We start from the raw sequence: 24,392 nt of genomic DNA on the forward strand, positions 1-24,392 counted from the left end.
GGCGGCTGTCCATCCCCAGTATACCAGTAACCCTGTATACCAGTAACCCTGTATACAGACACACAGGCAAGCCCTGTGTACTGGGGCTGTAGGAGAAATTAACCATTACTTTTGTATTAACTATGAGTATTATCAGGCCTATATACATCAGACATAAACATTAATGGTGGAAAAGTAGAGAAACCACCTCTGGACCCAGAGCAATGGCCTAATAAGGCGCCAAAGACTTTGGGGCCGAGGCTACAGACATCCTCCCATTATTTACATTTACCACAGGAGATGAGCACACACGTAAGGGAATGTAAGGCTAACTTTCCATACCATGTGAGACCATTTTGAACATATACCAGGACGGTCATATAACATACATGACAGCTCAGTTTGGGTGGATAAGAGGGACTGGGATCGGAGCCCCAGTCAGTGTGTCTTTTGCAAACCACATGCTCGGCTCTGTTGCACCTATTTTGTGGGTGACAATAAAGTCTCTGTCATTACTTTTTCCGGACTCCCCGATTTCTATTGCTCATAGCTAGTTGAAGTAAATTAGATAAGTCGTTATCAAAAATTGCAACTACAGGGCCATGTCTCTCTCTCTCTCTCTCTCTCTCTCTCTCTCTCTCTCTCTCTCTCTCTCTCTCTCTCTCTCTCTCTCTCTCTCTCTCTCTCTCTATCATATTTCTATGTCTCTCTCTCTCTCTATCATATTTCTATGTCTCTCTCTCTCTCTCTCTCTCTCTCTCTCTCTCTCTCTCTGTGTCCTGGTGCCATGCCTCTCTCTCTCTCTCTCTCTGTGTCTCTCTGTGTCTCTCTCTCTCTCTCTCTCTCTCTCTCTCTCTCTCTCTCTCTCTCTCTCTCTCTCTCTCTCTCTCTCTCTCTCTCTCTCTCTCTCTCTCTCTCTCTCTCTCTCTCTATCATATTCCTATGTCTCTCTCTCTCTCTCTGACTGTGTCCTGGTGCCATGCCTCTCTCTCTCTCTCTCTGTCCCGGCAGGCAGAGCTGTTTCAGGTGTTCGGAGAGCTCTTCCAGTTAGCCGGTTCCCGCCCGGCGCCCTACGGTCTGGGGGACTACCCCTCATCCCGAGCCATCTATGCAGTGGACCTCATGCTAAAGTGGGGGACAGGGCCCAGCGGTGAGTGTGGGGGGGGGGGGGGCGGTGGCTGAGAGGGGGACAGAGGGTGAGTAGGGGGGGGGGGGGGGGTGAGTGGTGTGTTTAGAAGGCCATTTTTCCAGAGGAAATGCTGTTGTGAAAGAGGATGCACTCTACTTATCAGCGCCATCTTCTTTCTGAAAAACGACCTAAACCCGTCGCACGAAACAGCAGGAAACCCTGCCCACCACAGACTCGCTGTGCATTCGATGCGTACGTGTGTTTTTGTGTGTGTGGGTTGGGGAAAAGTGTTTCCTATTCATAATGTATCATGATATAACCTTGTTTTCAATCTTAATAGTCAAAGATTAAAAGGCATTTGTATGAGTTCTCTTTGCACCCAGAGAAAGCTCCCTTCCTCTAAGCCCCCCCCCCCCCCCCCCCCCCCCCCCCCCCCCCCCCCCCCAGTGTTGTAGCAGTTGACTCTCCTCTCCCGCCTCGGCCAATCCTACTCTCTTCATGACAGCCCCTCCCTATCTCTTCATGACAGCCCCTCCCTCCACTTGTTTCCGTTGGTGTCACTTCCCCCGGTCTGAATGTTAACCCTTTAAGACTCATTAACATTCAGGGCATTTAGCAGACTTAAGTTATGGTTGGACGTCGACGCAACGCAGTGCAACATGGAACCGAAATCCAACCTTTTAGAACCATTATTTATTATCAACCTTTAGTTACCCAGGCAAGCAAATTAAGAACAAAATTCTTATTTTCAAGTGTAGCCTGAAAAGAGCTAGAAGCTCTTTAAGTGAAGGTGGAAGGGGAGTGCTAAAAGTGAAAACAAGGTTACATAAATGACGCTTAGAACAATACAATATAATACAATACAATAAAACAGGTAATCAGTAGGGCATGACAAGAAGGCCTATTCAGCAAGTGCAGGAGTCAACTTTGATTTGTTGCAGATTTTGTTTAAAGACGGAGAGAGCGGGGAAGGACGGGAAGTTTAAGGGTGTTTTGTAGTCTGGTCCAGTCAAAGGCTGCAGCGAACCATTCGTTCACAAATTCACAAACCGACGGCGACAACACCAGGACACAGCCAGCTCGTCTGGAGCAGTTAGGGTGAGGTGTCCTGCTCGACACTCAGCTAGGAGGAGCCGGGGATCGAACTAGCTGGGGATTACCATGGCCCTTACATCAAACACTTTGCTGGCAAGTAGTGTCTTACTGTGTGTGTGTGTGTGTGTGTGTGTGTGTGTGTGTGTGTGTGTGTGTGTGTGTGTGTGTGTGTGTGTGTGTGTGTGTGTGTGTGTGTGTGTGTGTGTGTGTGTGTGTGTGTGTGTGTGTGTGTGTGTGCGCGCGCGCGTCTCCTGATCCAGGCGAGCGTGTGATGAAGCCTCAGATCCTGGAGGTGAACTTCAGCCCCGACTGTGCACGGGCCTGCCTCTACCACCCCGACTTCTACAACCACATGTTCCAGACGCTGTTCCTGGATCAGCCCCAGGACTGCCCGGTCACCCGGATCCTCTGACCCCACACATGAACCACAATGTTGTGGTTAGGGGTTTATTCAGCTGCCATCTTGGCTCTAAGCGCTAGCTGAGTGCTAGCGGAGGAACTGAATGCAGAAACCTGCATTCAGTTGGAGGTGTAAAGTAATAAAGGAGGATTTAGGTGATTAAAAAGGTCAATGTGTGTCCAGTTCTTAATAAAACTATGAATAAAGTTTTTTTTTCTTACTTTTCTTTTAAAGGTTACTTTTGAATAACAGAAATGTGCGGTTCATAACTGAGTCTAACTGTAGGACTGAAGGTTTCATCTGGAATGATCATCAATGTGTTAACATGGGAGAGGGATTCCACCGAGCAGCCCAATGTCTGCTGGGAGATGGTTTACATGTTTCTTTGACTGGTCTTGGCTGCGGTTCGTATTACTAGGGGAAACTAAGTGATGGATCATCACATTAAGAAGCGTCTGAAGTAGTGTCCTGGGAAGCTTTTAGCTTGTAGCTTGTAGCTTGTGTTTTCTCAGCCTCCATTCCAATGATATTGTTTGTAATTTTTCTTATATTCGCTACATTCTCCCCTTTATTTTCTTACAATATTTAGTCTCTGTCGAAAGCTCTGCTGTTGATTCAGGACCTTCAAGGACAAGTAGATCAAAAGTGTGAACAGAGATTGTGGGGGAGGAGAGAAGGATAACCAGAAAAGGAAGCTGACAGTGAAAAAAAACGTTGGTATAAAAGTTAACCCCTTGAAGTTTTATAAAGCAAGCCATCGAAGAAATCTCTCATACTTCTTAGAAATAAATATACATGCATGCATATATATAAATATATGCATAATATAGTTGACATATATATATATATATATATATATATATATATATACATAAAAAATAGAAGTAGCGTGAAGTTATCTGCCTCCATTTTCGGTTTTGTTTCTTGCAAAATGTGAGACTGAACTTCTGCATGTGGACACGCCCCTTTCGAGCTCAACCAATATGGTGCGCGGCTGGCCACGCCTTCCTAACCCAGCCCCTTTATAAAGCAGAACTCAACATCGGACCAAGGACGGTTAGGTTGTGCCCGGCTGTGTAACCTCGCAGTCTTGCGGTGTGCTTTATATGCTCCCATGGAATAACGTTGACTTCTCCACCATCTCGGACTATACTGGATTTATTATTCGACGTGGATTACTGCATTTTCAGAAGTTTTCTTCTTTTCTGATGATTGAAGAACGACGATGGACACGACAGTCGGAAGACGCTGTAGAGACCGGGAGGACCTTGTGTAAATCACGGAGAGACGAAGACAGGTGTGATAAAGCGCAATGATTTGCCTTTTATATGGGGCATAAAGAGCTTTATATTGTGTGTATTAAGTGGTGCTGGTCGCTGGCATCACTCAGACAGGGTTTAATTTTAACCAGTTAAACACTTATAAGTTCAGTTTGAATTGGTCAACCGCCGTTGTTCAGTAGCCTACTCTAGGCGAGTGGCCCCCTTTTTTCTTGCCTCATGATAGGCCTCTGATCTTTGCAAGCCCCAAACAAAAAATCACATTGTCTTGGGCCTACACCGATCCGGGGGCCTATCATGAGCCAGTAGGAAAAAAATAAAAACAACATTTACTGCAGCTCATGATAGGCCCCCTGATCGTCGTAGGCCCTGGGGCTTCAGCCCAGGTTCAGCCCAGCCTGTGCATTAACGCAGCCTTGGTTATGGACCTATTAAAGAAAGGACAGCGGACTAATTTATAGCCGCCCATTCCTATGAATACTGTGCCGTGTTCCAATATCCATACCATCCGTACTTACAGCTTAAGTTTGAGTACCTAGGGCGTAACGATTCAGATGTGTGGCGATGTACACTTTTCGTACTCAACGGAAGCCATCTTGGCTACGTAGCGGGAGAGGGCGAAGTCAGGCTGAGCCAAAGTCGGCGCATTTTCCACAAAGCCTGCATTAAGTCATTTTGTAGCTTTTATAGCTGCGTTTGGTGTGAATACACAGTGAAAATTACCGCACTTAGTGAGTGCGGATAGTGTACTTCGTTTTAGTATTCTTATGAAAGTATGGATACACGGCACTGCTCAATGGCGCAGAGGAACATCAGAGAGATTTGCTTCCGCATAAAGTGCGCCTAGCCACTCCCTCGTGCATGACGTGCCGGATGCAGAAATATTCTCGTTAACTAGCATTGTTAGAATTGTAGCAGCGTTAGCGAGAGGTCTGAGTGAGCACAGTCGCATTGTTTACCGAACATGGAAGTATAAGTTAATAACCCCCCGATGATTCTCTATATATGATCTTTAAATTACACTCCTCCTGCCATCTGGACAACAATTATTATTTAACAATTATTATGCCGGGCCGAAACAACATTTGTTTCACTACGACTCCTTTCAGCTGCCCACTCCTCTTTCTCCTGCAAAAAATACAGAAATAAAATAAAATGCTTGACGTGGCTTTTTGAAAATGGAAGCCTTTGTTTGATATCCAGAATTTTTTTGTGGAGACACATTCCTGTACCCCACTTGCAGTGTTGTATAGTAGCGAAGTAGAAATACTTTGTTACTGTACTTAAGTAGTTTTTTTGGATATTTGTACTTTACTTTACTACTTATATTTCTCTGTACTTTTACTTTTACTTCGCTACATTTTGCGAAGAAAACGGATACTTTTACTCCGCTACATTTCGGAAGGTTACCGCCCTCGACTGCGTCTCGGGCGGTAAGCCGTCCACGAGCCGGGCATATCAAACTGTTTATTGCCCGGCCTCTCGGTGATTATTCCTTACTTATTCTCAAAATTCTGACCCTTTGCTTTTTTATTAACAGCAGTTACTTGTACTTTTACTTTCAGTACTTAAGTACATTTAATATCAGAAAAGTACTTTTGATACTTAAGCACAGTAAAGATCAGATACTTTAATACTTTTACTTAAGTACTATTCTAAAAGGTGACTTTTACTTTAACTTAAGTAATTTTCCAGTAAGGTATCTGTACTTTTACTTAAGTATGGCTTTTGAGTACTTTATACACCACTGCCCACTTGTATAGAGCACGTTAGTACGCCCCTTCCGGTAGACCCCTCGATTGGACCTCTGGGCGAGGAAAATAAGAATGAGAGTCAATGGAAAGAAACGTATTATTCTCTGATCCCAGTCTTTAAATGCCTTGGATTACACATTTGTTTTGTTTGGGTCCAAATAATCATTTTTCACATTTCAGTTTGACCGTTTATTGTTCAGTTAAAGGCTGTAGGGAAAACACAATGAGAAAGACTACACGTCTCGTAAGTGACGTCACTAGGGATGGGTCAGAATATTAAATTATTCGATTATTTGTTCCCGACGGTCAAAGTCGATTTTTAACATTTGGGCCGTTATTTTTTTTTCCCATTCAAATAAACAAGAATTAAAGGACAGAACTAATGTTGGACAGGTGTCCATGGGCATTATCCCGCTTATACCATGGTCACTTGCTATAGAAAATAAATGACCATTCATTTATAGGGGGATTATTTGTTTATCAACACGGCGGATGTGCGCGCAGAATTATCGCCATGAGAAAATTTGTTCGACCGGTTGCCATGGTTATCTCCATGTGGTTAATTTGCAGTTGCGGTGTTAACTAATGATGTTGTCAGCTTACTGTTGCATTAAACTGTAATCAGAAAACGCGGTTATATGCTATAGACCCTGTGGTATAAAGGGTGGGACGAATTTCAAATTATAATACGTAGTCTTTATGTTGAAAGTGTAGACCGTCGCAATTCAGCCTTTATACCACAGATACTATAGGGCAGGGGTCACCAACCTTTTTGAACCTGAGAGCTATTTCATGGGCACTGAGTCATACGAAGGGCACCCAGTTCTACACACTCTATACACTATTACTATTAATGATACTCATCTATGTAAAGACATGTTAATTAATTAAGTCATGTTAATGATTTCTCACAATAATTATCAACAATGACTTAAAAAAGGTGGGAAAGGGTTGTTCAAGAATGAGTAGTGCTATTTTTAGAACAGGCCTGCGGGCGCCTCATGTGGTCCTTGCGGGCACTGTGTTGGTGACCCCTGCTAAAGGGACTATAGGATATAACCGCGTTTTCGGAGTACAGTTAAATGCATTTTTCACAATTTACCAGCTCTCGTTTTCAGGGCTGAACAGACAATTTGACTAGAACTACTTTGCAGGTAGTTCTTTTTTTGCGTTCAAGATATTAAGTGATGCACAAATACCTCCATGCTAACTTGGCAATGCGGGGGAACAACTTTCCACAATCCAGGGGCTCAGAAAGTTCTTTATTTCTGCTTCGATGCTAACCTCGCCTTGAGTGGTAGGCCTATAGTGCTCCCCAAGAAGTCATTTTTTAAATCATATTGGTCCCACACCAGATTTCGCCGTGGCCTCGTCCGCTTCATGATTACATCGCCGTGTTCCAATATACATACTATCCGTACGTACTAGTCTAAGTTTGAGTACGTAGGGCGTTCCGATTCAGATCGGGCGAAAATAAGTGTACTGAAAACGGTCAAATCGCAAAGTGTGTGGCGATGTACACCTTTCGTACTCAACGGCAGCCAGCTACGTAGCGGAAGAGGGCGGAGCCAGGCTGAGCCAAAGTCGGCGTATTTTCCACATAGCCTGCATTAAGTCATTTTGTAGTTTTTATAGCTGCTAGGCGTAAGGAGTTCACCGTTCCAAGCGGGATGTTTATTGCGGGGGAGGAGCCGCAAATTTAAATATTGCTCCCGTGTGGTAAAATGTTTAATTGCACACTACATTAGCTTAATCGATGAAAAACGTATAATCAACGAAATTTTTAACGATCAATTAGTCGATCGTCGTTTAATCATGCCCATCCCTAACAAATGCCCCGATTTATAATGGCTTTCACCTCTTTCGATGCTGTTATCTTCCCCTTGGAAAAAAGCGGTGAGGTGGAGCAGAGAGGTCACCATTGTGATCTTCTGTACCAGAGTGGTGGTGACGTATATCATTCGCGTTGAGAGCAGCGAGGGGCTGTAGATCACAAAGCGGCCTCACACAAAACCTAATACTATCAAACTTCTTCGCAAATTTTTTTGTTTCCTTTGCATGAAAATTTATATTACTCCACATATGTGTAATCGGGGGCATATAAAGACTGGGACCAGAAAATAATTACTTTCACTCCATTGAAACCCATTCATATTTTACGATCTCATAGGTCCCATAGGGGGTCTACCGGAAGGGGCGGACTTACGAGCTCTATTGGAGTGAACAGGCATATCTACTTCTGGGACTCCATAAATCAAGGGACCCGTCCACAGCCCGCTTAAACAGCTGCAATACCAGGCTTGGCCGCTGAGCACTGGTGGTTTGCGGAAGTATGCACTGCTCCTGGGAGCCTGCTACTAGTGAGTGACACGCTCTGAGAACATCTGTTCCGAGTGGACTGCCCATGTTCCAGTATCATCCAATCGAGTTAGAACACCACTCCCGCCTCATTTTCATGTGCGGAACTCATCATGGCGGAGAAACGGTGCATTTTATTTTTTTAAAGTTGGGGTAAGGGCATTCATTTTAAAATATTTATTTTATCATTGTTTAAAATCTCGATGTACTATTGGATAACTGCTGCCGGATATTTTGAATCCAAAGTGATTTGCTCGGACTGGTTTCTTCCTGTCAGAACTGAAGTTGAACTGAAAGAGCCAGGGCGTAAAATGTTTATTTTTTCAACGTATAAGTAATTTTACTCATCATGGTCAGCATAGTAATCGTAGTAATCTATACCATTTAATCAATGAAATAAGTCTCAGATTTAGAGGAAAAGGGGTAAAACCCTTAGTTTTTGCCATTCTCCCAAAACCACTGAACACTCCACTCGGCTGACCGCAGGTGGCGTTCTTTTGTTGACGTCTTGGTGCCTTATCCGAGGGGGGGGATTGACACAGCAATGAGATCTCGATCATTCTTTCCGTGTCAGAAAAGGTAAACAATGCTGTTCATGAAAAGGCATGCTAAATGTATGTCAATGTCTGCAGCAATGATATTATGTTTAAAGTTGCTTCAGGGCTAACTGGGATATATATTATTGAACAGCCAAATTTAAATTGAATTGCATCCGTTTTTGTGAATGGTTTCTTTGACAGCATGGGTGTTTTTGCTCACTGTTTCCAGTAGTAGTGGTAGTGGTAGTAGATTTCGATTCTTGAGGTCATGATCCATTTCCGACCTGATATTGGATATAGAGTATTCCCTGACTCAAAATCTAGTCTTGATTCAGTCCATATAGGGGTCTCCTTTCAGGATCTACTCTAGTCCACTGTCTTTTTTATATCATTATGTATTTATTTTTAATATACATTTACTATATTCTGATTCTAATAACGACAAAAGGTAGAATCTTTTTGGAATAAATGGTAATCAATGGACGTTGTGAATCGATTCATAGAAGATAAGAATCTCCATTTAGCTAAGACCTGTTGCCCCTGCTTGAGTTTTGAAGAGTGTAGATAGGGATTTGCCCTCTCCTGCAAAAGTTTAACCTCAGTGAACTATGAAGCGAGACTCTGGTGGTAACACCATGTGTAAGGACCTCCTGAACAGTGAGAAAACCACCCTGGTGAAAGGAGAGGTTGAAAAGTGGTCTTGCCATGTCCTAAAAACTAGGCAGACACACTCTTGCTGGGTAAGAAGTTTGTGATTCTTCATTTGGACAATATGGCGTTTTCTCTTTATTTTCTTAGGCGTATCTATTTTTTTTTATTTCTTCATTGTATTTTTTGCTTTAGCTTTCTGCTTAATCTTAAACAAATTGCCCTTTCTTCAATGCATTTTTAAACTTTGCCTTTGTTTTCTTTTATTTATCTTTATTATTTAGTTACATTTTGTTGTAGGACGATGGTTCTATGTGAAGCACTTTGGGTCTGCCTCGTGTATGAAAAGTGCTATATAAATAAAGTTGCCTTGCCTACACTGAATTGTGTAGGCTGCCTTGCCACACTGTTCTACATGGAACCCGTCCCCTGGCGTCAACCAGGGAAATGCAACTAACACAAACGACACACCTCTAGGATTTCATCTAATAGGATTTTGATATTCCTGAAGAGAACTGCAAAAGTATATCACTGAAAACAAGAAAACCGCTGGAAACCAATTTCTGTTCTGTTTTTTCTATTCTCCAGACCAGAGGATCGTTGCCAGCTTTAAGGTTGTGCTTCATGTCAACCCAATGCAAGCCATACCCATGCAAATCTGAAAGGGTGGCATGAACCTAGGGTGGGATCCCAACGGGGCACCCGTTCAGATGTCCCAGCCCCTCACCACAGGGCAGATGAACATCAACCCATGTACCTCCATGGCCGAGCGACGTGCCGCAGGTACCAATGGCTACAATAGGATGGACTCCACTGCCACCGTTTGGGTGTCCCCTGCATCGATTCCAACGCCATACTTCCCCGCCAGTACTGTTGGACCCAAGGAACTTGCTCATAATGGGGGACGCATCACAGCTCTGTCTCCTCCACCCTCGGAGGACCATGGCGTGTTGAGGAGGGTCCATCAGCAGCAGAGGCAGAATCCTCATGTTAGGGCAACGCATAACCTACCACCATTAGTCGAATCACACTATCAACATTCATGGTCACAGAAGGGCCAATCAAGGAGGGAGGTTTGTGAGTGGAGTAAGTCTGCTCAGAAAAACTGTAGACTGACTGGCAGCTTGGCCGGTGATGAGGACGACGGTCCAGATTCACAGTGTGGGCGCAGACGTCAAGAACTTAAATTGGGAGGAGAGATCTCTGCCTTAAAGCGGCACCAACCACTGCACTCGTTTGAACAGAGTGAGCGTCGCCCCAGTGTTCCAGCAGTAAGCACATCATCTGCATCACAGTTAGTGAGTACACATAGTCAGGATCCTTCTTCAGTTGGGAAAGAGCATTGCTCTCACACCCCTTGCCCTGTTCCACACCCAGCTCACCTTAAGCTCAAAGCAATGAGCAAAAATAAACGTTTTACTGATGCCCACATTCATGATTTCCTTATGGAAAGAGTGTCTAACATAATGGCGGGACGGACCCAGTGTGGCGGGAGCAAGGGTGCAGAACGGACACATTGTTTGAGTTCCAGTACCTTAAATGTATGCCTGCCAAGCAAGCAGAACACTGGTTCATTACATTTGAAAATAGACGAATCAGCACCCCGGCATGTCACCTCTACCGCATCATCGGAGGAAATCTGCGTTTCTTCTGCCGGGAGTGCTGGTAGTCCAGCTCTCGACTGCAACGGGAATGAGAAGTGGTCCACTGCGTTCGGAAAAGGGATTCAAGAGAAGCAATCAGCGTTGACTCGTAATGTTTTAAAGCAAGATGGCCAACCTAAACCAGAAAAGGACTCCACAGGTACACAAATCACGGCTTTAAATAACTCGCACACTGTATCTTTAATTGAGTGTACAGAGGAGGCCCCAGATTTTGATTTAACTAAATTATGGGATGCAAATATCTTGTGTGAAACTGGGGACAAACCCATTTTTAACAATATATGCGTTGACGAAAAGGGGGACATTGGGGATGTCGACTATTGTAAAACAAAACTCTGTCAGGGTGCTATAGCAGAGTTTTCTACTGTGCCAATAATTAGTTACTCATTTTTTGCAATGAAAGAGCTAGTCTCCACTACAAACTCTATCCCTTGTAAAGTAACTAGCCCCGCTGAGGACATTTATGACTCCATCTTGCAGTGTTATTGGAATGGAAATAAAGATGATGTTCATGTTTTTACATCCACAGAATACCCGAAAATTATGATGCTCGCTGCGGAGGTTTGTGCAAAGAACGACAACGAGAATCCAGTGATTCTCTCTGCACTCTCAGGAACAACCCCAAAGGAGTTCATAGAGCAGCGAGCTGCCTCAGAGGTTGAAAACGGTGCGACACAAGGACACAAGTACACCTCCTCATGGCTAATCGCCAACTGCCTCGAGGATCGAGACAAAGAGCCAGGCGCTCTGCACCCCGTCTCGTACGTGGGTCACCCGGAGGCGCGAGAAACGGGGACTCTGAGTTTAGTGAATAATTGGCAAGCAGGGAAGACTAATACAGAAATGGACATGGCCAAATCAATACAAATGTCATGCAAAGAAGAACACTGGTTTAAAAGCCAGAGTTATGAATACATTTCAGAAGACGACATTCAAAATGGCGAAGACATTCTGGCTCTGGATTTGCAGTCAAATAGGCTTCCCTCTGAAACCACAATTGGAAATTTGAGTGGCGCTTCCTCTAAATATTGCCCCGTCTATGAAGATATCTCTGAAACACAAATTTCCACAGATGTATGTTTAATCATAGATGAGCCGTCGGGGACACAACTGTCAAACAATGTCAGACAACCTATCAAATCTGGGAGTCCCACAAATGTCCCGGCCCTTTCAAAACATTTGTTTAATTCCGCAAGGCAGTCTCGTGACGGAACCTCAAATGGTGACAAAACTGGTTTGATTCCTGGTTTGTTACCTGAGGTTCATGCAGGTCGTTCTCTGCAGCAGGAAGTCATTTACATTAGTTCAGACGAGGATACAATGGACCTTTCTACTGAAGAAGATGGATCTACCGATACTGAAATTCAAGAGAAGGTGACTGAAGCCATAAGCCCCATGGTTGAAGAGGAGGATGCTGAAGAGGATTGGCTGATGATTCCGGTGGCAATAACATACCTTGCATTTGTTGAAGCGAATGTAAACCATGTCTCCCAAGCAAAAACCCAATCTAGTGGTAAAAATATGCTGCCTTCAACAACCAAAAAACCTTTGCCAACTTCTCCCATGAGGCAGTTGGAAGTGTTTGATACCCTTGATAGCTTTCTACGAGAAAAGGCTTGCCTAAATCCCTGTAGCAATAAAGATTCTCAGATTATAATTGTTTCTGATGATCTCCCTGTGCCAACACCCACAGAAGGCATCCCAGCAGAATCAAGTAATGGAAACATTGTTCTCCGGTGCAGAGAAAGATCCAGTTCATGTGACACCGAAGACAGCAGTGACTACTCGTCCTCGGAGTCCAATTGCAACTATTTAACAGTGTCCCCTCAGTGCTGGGAAGACGGAAATCTCTCCAAATCACTGAAGAAGAAGAAGAGGAAAACGTGTGAAAAATTATATTCTGCCAAACGGCCTCGTACAATCACATTCTCTGACGGCACGGATGACAGCTGTGTGTTCGAAGTGGAGATGGAAACGAGCCTGGAGACGGATGTACCCATGACACCTGAACCTAAAAGCAGCCCGATAGAATCTGAAGGTGATTGCAGTTCTGTTGAATTTAAAAAAGCTCCAACAAAATGTCATGCAAAAACCGATCAAACAGCCATTCTAAAAGGACTAAAGAAACTAACCGATGAAGGAGCCAAGTTAAAACGCAGAGGTGCAAAGGGCTTGAGGTTGTCTGAATCGGAGGACGGGGGAGATGATTTCCCAGTTCTACGAATTGGACATTTGGCTGAAGGTCACAGGTATCCAGTAAAGGGGCCTCAACAAAGGGCATTCCTTGACTTGGAGATTGACCAAAAGCCCCCCTGTGTGGCTGGAGCAGAGGAGCGGGTCTCAACTAGTCATGAACTCCCAAAACCCAATCCCATAATCCCTCGCTTGTTTTTCAAGATGCCTTCTGAACAAAGTGATCCAGTGACACTGATGGCAGAATTGACCATCCCTAAGAACAAAAGAGATGACTACAGACTCTCGAAACGAACCAAGAAAAACAATCCGGTTACTTCTGCTAACGGACAACCAAAATATAAGACGAGAGACGAGAAATTACGTTCTGAGAAACGTAAAATGCTCGATGGCCCAATCGGAGAACAGAAAGTAAATGCATTTAATTCCGGGCAACATGTGACCTCCAATAAACCAACATCAGTTTCAAAGGACCACCTGATTATCCCAAAGCAACTGACGACGTCCACGGCAGCGCTTCAGAAGTACAAGGCTCATTCCACGGCTAGCACAGAGCCACCCAGGACAGCGTCCTCTAGTGGCCCAGAGCCACCCAGGACAGCGTCCTCTCGTGGCTCAGAGCCACCCAGGACAGCGTCCTCTAGTGGCCCAGAGCCACCGAGGACAGCGTCCTCTAGTGGCCCAGAGCCACCCAGGACAGCGTCCTCTCGTGGCCCAGAGCCACCCAGGACAGCGCCCTCCAGTGGCCCAGAGCCACCCAGGACGGCGCCCTCCAGTGGCCCAGAGCCACCCAGGACGGCGCCCTCCAGTGGCCCAGAGCCACCCAGGACGGCGCCCTCCAGTGGCCCAGAGCCACCCAGGACGGCGCCCTCCAGTGGCCCAGAGCCACCCAGGACGGCGCCCTCCAGTGGCCCAGAGCCACCCAGGACGGCGCCCTCCAGTGGCCCAGAGCCACCCAGGACGGCGCCCTCCAGTGGCCCAGAGTCACCCAGGACGGCGTCCTCCAGTGGCCCAGAGTCACCCAGGACGGCGTCCTCTAGTGGCCCAGAGCCACCCAGGACGGCGTCCTCAGGCGGCAAAGAGACACCAAGGATGGCATTCTCTAGCGGTATACCGCCATTCAGGACCGCATCCTCAGGTGACCATAACAATCAGTCAACATTGGAAACCAATCCATACTTCAGCTGCCACTCAATAAAAAATACCAAAAAACGAATCTCTCACTACTGTCGCAGAGCCGACAAGACAAAGGATTCCGTTCACCCGAAGCCGTCCCTTCTCACCGAAACAGCTCCCAGTTCCAGTAAAGGGCAGTTGAAATCCAGTATGATCTCCAAATCCTCTAAAACCGGAAGATATTCTATCGATCCTAAAAGAGTCACATTCTCAGATGCTTCTGGGAGCACAAAGGAGTCGGCAAGGCAACAGATCCGCAAAGAATGGAAAGATAACTATGTCTCAACCAGAATATCACGGCGGCACAGCTCTGGGCCGGAGGACACAAGGCGACATGCTTCCTCCTCTTCCAAAAATGCTGACATTTCGGAGGAACACGATGCAGGGAAAGATGCTGAGCTGGAACCCTGTCCCGACCCAGCCCAACAGAAGAACAGTTGTTATACTGCGCCCACCACGCTGCTGATGAAGAGGACCAAGAATCAGGCGATGCGGTTGACTCGGGACAAACACCTCCGCGGGGGCCGCCAGGAGCGAAGTATGCAGATTCAGCCATTAATTTATTCATTTAAAGTCGGTTTTAATATGAAATAGTTTGTCTGTAATCACAAGCGGTCCCTGAAAACCTGTTGCTTGCGTTTTAATGTTTAACATCTATTCATCTTCTTGGTGGTGATTTCAGGGCATTCAGTAGGCGAGGGCTACAAGTGGTGTCAGACACCGGAGAGCAGGAATCGTAAGTACTCATCACGTCGTCTTTTAATAAACAGACCAATGTGTTGGTATAAAGAGCGTCTGTTTCAAGGTTCTGATGGTATATTTGTTCCCCTTTTTGTTTCTAGTTTCCAGAAAGCCTAGGCCGTCGAGTCCTTCCGAGGTTGAGCAGTTGAGCCAGTGGTAGCACAACCTTTTTCTACCTCGGGTTCAAAGCACTATCAAGAAAGTGTCGGTCATTTTGAAAATAAGAATCTTATTCAGTACGTGGACGTTATTTTTTTGTGATTTAAATTTTATAATTGTATATACATTTTTCAATACTATAAGAGGGTCAAACTTTAATGCATAAAACTTTGTTGCCAACTTTTGTCTTAACTGTCAAAGGTGTGTTTTTTAAAACTCACTGACAATAATACATCATAAATATATTATGATATTACAACATCATTAAAAATCTGTTCTGTCGTTTGGGCATTATACATTTTTTATTTAATTTTTTATAAGCCTCACTTTTTGTAAGTGGACTTGCGATTGTTTTGCTGAAAACGCATTGAAATACGTCAATGGAAGTCCGAGCTATCTTTTACAGGGGGGGGGGGGGGGGGGGTAAAGGGAAGCTGCAAGTAGGATCTATCTTTGCAACAGCTCCAACTGAATGTATATAGTTACTCTTGACGACTACTGCACTGTGTTCCCACTACTTTTACATAGATATTTTATGTTACGTCATCGTTGTGGATGCTGCTTGATTTTTTTTCAATTAAAATATATGACATTTGTATGCAATTTGATATTCTGTTTTATTTGGTGGGGAGTGATCCACTAACTTTTATAACCTCAATCACACAACCTGTCCTACTTCATAAATTAATCACACAACTATTCCTACTCTATAACTTAATCATACAACCTGTCCTATTCTGTAACCCGGGGATCACCAACACAGTGCCATATGAGGCACCCGCAGGCCTGTTCTAAAAAAACTCATTCCTGATCAACTCTTTCCCACCTTTTTTAAGTCATTTTTGATAATTATTGTGAGAAATCATTAACATGATCAGTGTCTTCACATAGATAAGTATCATTAATCAATAATAATATACAACTAAAGGCAAACGGAGCAAATTCGTTATTTCAGAAGAGTATCAAAATGGGTGCCCTTCGTATGACTCAATACCAATGAAGTAGCTCTTATGGGAAAAATTAACCATTACTTTTTATGTTAACTGAATATTATTAGGCCTATATATCATATAGATACATTAATAGTGGAAAGTAGCTAAAACACCTGGATTCATAGGAAAGGCTTGACACGGCGCCAGAGGGTGTGGGGTCAGCGCGTGCTATGGAACTCGACACGGCACCAGAGAGTCTGGGGTCAAGGGGTACTGACCTCAACCTAATGTTTAGATTATCTGATGTTGACCAAATGCCTGAAGGAATGCATGACTGACTGGCTGTGGGCGGGCATATCATATGGGGAACAGCTTGACTTGTGAGGATAAAAAGGCCGGGATCTTATGATCGGGAGTGCTTTGCAAACGACTCGGCTTGGTTGTTGCTTGTTCTTGAAGTGATTGAATTAGATTATTTTTTACCACACTCTCGGGTTAAAAAAAGGTTGGACGCCCATGCTAAAACCTAATCAAAATAGTTTGCAAAGAGGTGCAGGCCATTCACTTGAGTGTTTGTTCTTAGTGCACTGTAAAAACTGGACAACAAGTCACTCGGGGCTCGTATCCAACCCCACCTTCACACCCCTTGCCCACTGGGGACTGGATAGGGCGATCCCGAAATGCATTGTGGGTCCGTCCGTTCCGTCGGCTCCATCTCTTGCGGTCAGAAGTTGACATTTTTTTAACTTTTCAGGCTGCGTCGGATCCGTCAGCCAGTCAGATCGTGGCTGCGTCTGGCTCCTTCGGCAAATACCACTCCCCCATCCGTCAGAAGCGCCTTCCGTCGTCCATTGACGGATGGATGCAGTGGGCAAGCTGCGTCATGTCCAAGCTTGCTCCTGGGTCATTGTCTATTGTCTCATGTTTTCACCGTGTAAAATTCAACCCGTTCTGCACGGTTCAAGAGGCGACCCCCGTCACCCACCACTTCAGCACATTCCACATTCCACATCCCCCAACAGGTCTTAGTTAAATGGGGATTCTTATCTTCTATGATTATGAATCGATTCACAACGTCCATTGATTACTATTTATTCCAAAAAGATTCTACCTTTTGTCGTTATTAGAATCAGAATATAGTAAATGTATATTAAAAATAAATACATAATGATATAAAAAAAACACAGTGGACTAGAGTAGATCCTGAAAGGAGACCCCTATATGGACTGAATCAAGACTAGATTTTGAGTCAGGGAATAATCTATATCCAAGATCAGGTCGGAAATGGATCAGGAATGCATTCAAAAATGATTATTTCTGGCATAATTTGGAGACATAATACACATAATACACAGAATACACAAATCAGATATTTTTAATCAAAGTTTAGTCAATTCATCTAGTTACCATGATCAGATGTAAGTGATTTCAAAAGGGAGACACATTCACAATCATCTTCGAAAGGCTGTCGTTTTAACCAATTAAAATTCCTACAGACATGAGCAATACAATCTAAGCATACAGTTATTGGCATGGATGTGTGTCTGTACAGTGTCTGTAGAAGCGAGTGGGGTGTGTGTGTGTCAGTCAGTCTGTACAGTGTCTGTAGAAGTGAAAGGTGTGTGTGTGTGTGTGTGTGTGTGTGTGTGTGTGTGTGTGTGCGCGCGCATGTTAAAACATCAAAACCGTATGGTACAAATATTCAAAAACAATAATTTTTTTCAGATATTTTTAATCAAAGTTTCAATCAATTCATCTAGTTACCATGATCAGATGTAAGTGATTTCAAAAGTGAGACACATTCACAATCATCTTCGAAAGGCTGTCGTTTTAAACCAATTAAAATTCCTACAGACACGAACAATACAATCTAAGCATACAGTTATTGACGTGGATGTGTGTCTGTACAGTGTCTGTAGAGGTGAGTGGGGTGTGTGTGTGTGTGTGTGTGTGTGTGTGTGTGTGTGTGTGTGTGTGTGTGTGTGTGTGTGTGTGTGTGTGTGTGTGTGTGTGTGTGTGTGTGTCAGTCAGTCAGTCTGTACAGTGTCTGTAGAAGTGAAAGAGGTGTGTGTGTGTGTGTGTGTGTGTGTGTGTGTGTGTGTGTGAGTGTCAGTAGGTGCAGTGTCTGTAGAAGTGGAAGTGGTAGTCTGTGAAGAGGGCCCCGGCTGAGTGGCGGTCAGTAGTGCAGTCTGCTTGGCCCTTGAGAGGAGGAGGAGTTTGAGTGAATATCACCCGTCCACAAGGGATATAGAGCATTCATGTGTTCATTCGTGTTTGGTTCTTCAACAGCAGGGCCTTAATGTTACGATGTTCTGGGGTCTCATTTGGTGTTAGTGACATATATTAGTGTGTATTAGTACTATTTGTTTAGGTGTTCGTTTTTTTTTTTTTTTGTGTACTAGCAGTAGTGGTTGCATCTAAGTATATTTAAATTGTTAGTAATAGTCTGTTGTGCGTTAGTAGTCAGTTGTGTGCAAGTAGTCTGCTGTAAGTAGTCAGTTGTGTTTGTAATAGTCTGTGTGTTACTACTAGTAGTGGTGCTACAGTATGTTTGGGTCTTACCGCCACAGTGGACCTGAAGTCATAGGAGCTGTGATGTAGACGAGCCACGTGGAGAGGCCACTCATGGACACACACACACACACACACACACACACACACACACACACACACACACACACACACACACACACACACACACACACACACACACACACACACACACACACAGGAAGTGGATGGAGACACACGCACAGAGGAATAGGCACAAAGCTGTCATACTGTGGGTGTGTTCAGCCCATGACCTATGCTGTGGGCGAGCATATCAGCGAGAGAACAGCTTGATTTGTGAGAATAAAAAGGCCGGGATCATATGATCGGGAGTGCTTTGCAAATTACTCAGATTTGTTGTTGCTTGTTCAACAATAAAGTCTTATGTCATACTTGCTCCGGACTCCGGATTTCTCATGCTCTCTTAGTAAGTTGAAGTGATAGAATTCAGATTTTTTCTACCACATTACATAGGTGTTGGAGGGGTATCGGGTGCCTGTCACCATGTCCATGTACAGCCGAAGCATGCAGGACGCAGACTCCTCCACCTCACATAGGTGCACCACCAGCAGCTCTGTGGAGCTGGTGGGAGAGAGAGGGACAGGGTTTAGGGGGGGCAGCTGCATCCTCTACATGACTGGAAACAGCGAAGGACAACAACCTGAGGGAAACCCTTGTGTCATCACACTAATGGAAAAATTCTACTTTCAAATTCTGTTTCTCTGACTGCAAGTTGAAGCCAGGGCTCCAACTGATTAGGCCTGGCTACTTCCCACTGTATTAAATCCTGAGGAAGTTAATCGATAGTTGACCATCTGGTTAACCAATACTATAGTTTTACTACATCCTGACAACACTCAAAGCTCTGAGAGAGACTAAGTGCAAATCCCATTTTAGGCCTCGGATGATTGAATGTTAGGCCTTGGATTGTTCTGTTTGTTTTATGTTCGTTGTATGATTGTTGTATGTTATTGTACCTTTATAACTTAATTAAATTAGTATACTTGTTATAAGTTCGGATGGCTTTTTATTCCAAACAGTTTACACAGAAACGATATGCGTGGGCCCGAAATTCCAACCACAACACCTCCTGACAGCCCTCTGAAAGGAGCCCCTTCATTCTCCTCATGTTTAGTATGTAGCTGGCCCCAGGGTGACCGGCCGGGGACCGCTGAAGCTGTAATCTCTATCCAGCTAACCTCATTCTAACCCTAACCCTCACTTATAATGACTCATTTGTTAAGGTTAACTAGTTAATACCACAGTCAGAGACAAACACCAGCTGCTTCATGAATGTATTCCACAATCACACACTTGAAGTGTTACGCCGCCTCCTGCTACACGGTCCAACACCTCCATCTAGTGGTCGCTTGACGCCACTGGCCCTCATCCTCCCGACACACCTGCCATCAATCCACAATCTCCACTCCCTACTTCAGCCTGGTAGGTCCATTCAGCCGGCGCCAGTTCGACGTTTGCTACTGCTCAGTTAGTATCAGTCCTACCAGCGCCAGACACTCCAGAATGATTCTCGTCCTGCTCCATATCTACCCAATCCTTACATAATATGAGGTCAGACTTACATAAAATGTTGATTTGCATAACATATTTTTCCAGGTCACAGCTTTACCCTTGACCATTCATTAACCACAAAGGTTGATTTACATAGCATATTTTTCCAGGTCACATCTTTACCCTTGAACATATATTAACCATTATGCATACTAAACGATGGTGTACATGTCAGCTTTACCCTTGAAAAAGCACACAAGATAGGAACTGAGTGAACTTGCTCCCTGGCGCCATGTCAAACCTAACTTATAGGGGAGAGGTGATCAGCTACCTTCCACCATTAAAGTATATATGTTATATAGGCCTAATAATAATCATAGTTTACCATAAAATGTAGGGTTAAGTTCTCCCATAGAACCACCATTCCCAGTCCCTAGCCCATCGGCTTCCCCCCGGGAGCCCTTCATTCCATCCCCCGAACGCGATGATGGCAGTGGCGGCTGGTGGATTTTATTTGAGGTGGGGCTGAACGTTTGCATTCCAAACCCCTGTATTGGGGTCTGGGGGGATCCTCCCCCAGAAGATTTTTTTGTGTTTTTCACAAACAAACGAAGCATTCTGACAAAATAATAAAGCCAGAACAGAACATTTACTTATAAAGACGAATGGGGCCAGGGAACTAATTTTTAAGTTAATTTAGTTGTGTTGTAGAATTCAGCAACATTAAGAGTGCAGTTACATCAACTAAAACTGTGAATTACACACAAGGTAACATTCTCTCTCTCTGTGTAAGTGTGTGAGTGAGATAGAGATAATGGGTGAGTGTGTTACGGCCAAGCCATTGTGTTGGTAAACTTCATTCATATATATATCTACAGTCTGCATTAGTATGCATTTAGACAAATGGGGACTACATACAGTACAATATGCACACTGAAGGCCTGGATGCCACCATAGGTTTGCAGAGAACTATATACAGTATGTACACTGAATAGGTTTGCAGAGGACTATATACAATATGCACACTGAAGGCCTGATCCCACCATAGGTTTGCAGAGAACTATATACAGTAAGTAAGTAAGTAAGTAAGTAAGTAAGCTTTATTTGTCTCAATAACCCCTTTTATTGAAATCTGGAATGACCCGTGTGAGTTTTTTCTCTATAGATAGCATAGCCAGAGCATTGAGGCGATCTTGAGCCATAATGTTCTTAAGGAGTCTTTATCCTCTTTAAAGGTGGAGAAGCATCTCTCTGATTCTGCTGTTGACATTGGTTTGGTGATGAGGATCTTGAGAAGACTTGCAGTTTTGCTGAATGGGTCTTGCAAGTCAGTGTCGAAGCTAGACCTTGTTTTTTTTTGGTGGGCTGAAGCCCAACCAAAACTTGCCTTAGCCCACCCTATTGATTCGTCCTCAAATCTAATATTCTACCTTTAAGTTTACACAAGCAATGAGAGGACGGATGCTGTACACTAATGAACAGGCTCAAAAGGTCTTTGTAATCGAGCGCAACCTTCCTGCTGGAATCTCTTACCTCTGATTGGTGATTGGGCGTCTCCTGCAATACCAAAATGCAGCATGAGCGCACCTAACATAGTTTCTGCTGTTTCATCTGTCAAAGAGGCTAGCTAGTCTTTATCAGAAAATCCACGATTTCCAGCTGGTTTATAACATGACCAGGTAATAATCTGTCAGATTTCTATTAAATGACAGTTGACCACAAGGCGATTCTATCTATGCCTCTTTTTGAATTGCTTCATGTTTTAGTCGGCAGAGGCTTGTAATGGTGCGTAGCATGATAAGCATGTCTGTTGAGAGTGATGTTCTAGAGAAAATAGATCCTGAACGATTGATAGATTTGCCTCTGTTGTATGAAGATGTACCTGGGCCTAGCGAAGTTGGCCTGAAGTAACCTAATGTACCCAGTTGCTAATGTGCTTAAACCAACCAGCGCAGAGGATCAATAACGTGGGCATATAGAGTGGGCATATAGAATGCTGATTACTGATATAACAATTTTTCGAATCAAGCGATTTATTTTTGTATGATCATTTTTCATTGTTTATCAAATCATTTTGATTATTATTACTGTTGGAGGCTGTGACAATGCCTCCCCCATGACTGATACTGCACTTTTTCTTTGTTTCATGTTTCATCGTACCTGGGAGATCCAGGAGACACGGACACTTGTTGAGTCCTTGGGATGAGTCCTTGAACTGAACTGTGTCTGTGTTTTGTCCTGACGCCCTACTACGAACTTTCATCCTCATCCCCCATCACACCTGCGGTGGCAATCAGCTGGAAAAGAACTCTGTTGCAACTGCTACTCAAAACCAACTGAGTCATGCAGTATTGTCTGTGATGTTGCTGTGCCAAGCAGAGGGAGGTGTCTGGACAGTTGACTTTCTTGATTCTTTAAATTTTTTGTCTGTTTTGGTTTGATCTTGAGTAACCTAATGAGTTTGTTATTTCCTTTATTATAGTAGCCTACCTGGTTTACTTGTGCATGTTTTGAATTTACTTGTCTATTGCCTTTTATGCTTTCTTTCATTGATTTAGTTAATTGTTAATGTTTTACCAGTAGATACACTGAATTCTCATTTTGTGGGTGATCTTTAAACTATGTTTAGTATGATCAAGAGGGAGGAATGTAGAATGTTGGTGTATCTTAGTGTCTCTCTTTTGTTCACATTTCTAGTCTAGGAACAGGCCAGGGCCTCTCATACTGATACAAGGTGTTATCTCCAATATTCTGCCATTGTTATGTCTCAACAAGGTTGAACCGACCTGGTCCTCCGGGACATAGCCAGGGCCAGATACCTTATCAAGGCTGAGAGTGCGTCTGTTCACGTGTTATTCATGTATCCCCTTTTTGTATAATAATCCCCCCAACCCTTTGGTTAGACGAAAAGAAGGTTCGACAGCCAAGGAACAAGTCATCAAACGGCTCCTCAATGGGTCCACTATAGATTATTCAACCTAAGTCTGTATCTCGCTGTATTACATCCTGGAATAAACCATCTATTCAACCCTCTGATCCAACCTGTCAAGTTGCTTTGATTTAGACTTCAAGAATTACTACTACGACTGAAAATACACAACGCAGAGTCCGTCCGAACAATTTAGAAATAAGCTGAAATCTAACACTCTGGAGGCCAAGCGATTAAAATATTTAATCGTGATTAATCGCATTGATGTCATAGTTAACTCACGAGTAATCGTGATTAATCGCAAATCTTTTTTCTATGCTAAATATCCCTTGATTTCTTTGTCCCATTAATTGTTCTCATTTTAATGCTCTTATCAACATGGAGAAGTGCATCGGCTTGCCTTTTGCAAAAGTTTTTTTATTGATAACAACATTGGCATATTCTGATCAAAACAGGACGATACAAAAAAAAAGCCTATAGTGCAATTAAACGATGAACATACATACCGCTTGTGAATACAGAATAACTATTTCATATTAAAACCGACTTTAAATGAGATGAGATTAAATTAATAGCTGAATCCGCATACTTCGCTCCTGGGGACTTCCGCGGAGATGTTCCGCTCAGGCCAACCTCTTGGCATCCGCATCGCCTGATTATTGGCATACAGCCGTATGCGTCATATCCATAACCAGTTCCTCCAGTCCATAATTAAACTCCCGGGAGCTTAAGTATGCCTTCGCACGCACACCCCAGTTGGTGACTAGTATATATAGAGCTCACCCAGACCACACATAGACCAGAGTCTTCCTCCACCGAGCTTAGCCAAGGATCTCTTAACACGTACAGAGGTCCAACTCCAGTAAATCGACATCAGTTTCAAAGGACCACCTAATTACCAAAAAACATCTGACGACGTCCACAGCAGCGCTTCAGAAGTACAAGAGTCATTCCATGGCTAGCACAGAGCCACCCATGTGGACTGATAACAATCAGTCCACATGGGAAAACAGTCCCTCCAGTCCATACTTAAGCTCCCAATCAACCAATACCGATTCTGGAAGAGACACATTCTCAGACGCTTCTGGGAGCACAAACGAGTCGGCAAGGCAAAATGTCTATAAAAAATGGTTGGAAAGCCTTGTCTCAACCAGAATGCCGCTCAACCGCTGATGAAGAGGGCCAATAATCAGGCGATGCGGATGCCAAGAGGTTGGCCTGAGCGGAACATCTCCGCGGAAGTCCCCAGGAGCGAAGTATGCGGATTCAGCTATTAATTTAATCTCATCTCATTTAAAGTCGGTTTTAATATGAAATAGTTATTCTGTATTCACAAGCGGTATGTATGTTCATC

At 43.9% G+C, this 24,392-nt stretch overlaps 3 protein-coding genes across 5 annotated transcripts in view; 2 read left to right on the top strand and 1 right to left on the bottom strand.

Moving 5' to 3' along the window:
- Window positions 1–2,823, top strand: part of ttll12 (tubulin tyrosine ligase-like family, member 12) — an 18,107-nt gene extending 15,284 nt beyond the window's left edge. Inside the window, exons 13-14 of the mRNA XM_030353811.1 lie at window positions 991–1,129; window positions 2,464–2,823. Coding sequence (XP_030209671.1) covers window positions 991–1,129; window positions 2,464–2,615 — 291 coding nt within the window. The 3' untranslated portion in view covers window positions 2,616–2,823. The remainder of the gene's footprint in view (window positions 1–990; window positions 1,130–2,463) is intronic.
- An 805-nt stretch (window positions 2,824–3,628) lies between these two features.
- Window positions 3,629–15,718, top strand: LOC115541887 (flocculation protein FLO11). Of its 3 annotated transcripts, XM_030353803.1 has the most exons (6): window positions 3,629–3,900; window positions 7,808–8,148; window positions 9,771–10,985; window positions 11,376–14,753; window positions 14,898–14,951; window positions 15,058–15,718. In XM_030353803.1, exons 3-6 carry the CDS (start codon window positions 9,854–9,856, stop codon window positions 15,114–15,116), a joined length of 4,623 nt encoding a protein of 1,540 aa, XP_030209663.1. In that variant the 5' UTR covers window positions 3,629–3,900; window positions 7,808–8,148; window positions 9,771–9,853; the 3' UTR covers window positions 15,117–15,718. The 3 variants fall into 3 exon arrangements, with proteins under 3 accessions (XP_030209663.1, XP_030209662.1, XP_030209664.1); XM_030353802.1 differs by lacking the exon at window positions 7,808–8,148; XM_030353804.1 differs by lacking the exons at window positions 7,808–8,148; window positions 9,771–10,985.
- Window positions 15,719–18,098: 2,380 nt separating this feature from the next.
- Window positions 18,099–24,392, bottom strand: part of myrfl (myelin regulatory factor like) — a 62,049-nt gene continuing 55,755 nt past the window's right edge. The window contains exon 25 of the mRNA XM_030353807.1: window positions 18,099–18,246. Within this exon, the coding sequence (XP_030209667.1) occupies window positions 18,157–18,246 (90 nt within the window). The 3' untranslated portion in view covers window positions 18,099–18,156. The remainder of the gene's footprint in view (window positions 18,247–24,392) is intronic.

The sequence above is a fragment of the Gadus morhua genome, chromosome 4, assembly GCF_902167405.1.
Source record: "Gadus morhua chromosome 4, gadMor3.0, whole genome shotgun sequence".
Classification (NCBI taxonomy): Eukaryota; Metazoa; Chordata; class Actinopteri; order Gadiformes; family Gadidae; genus Gadus; species Gadus morhua.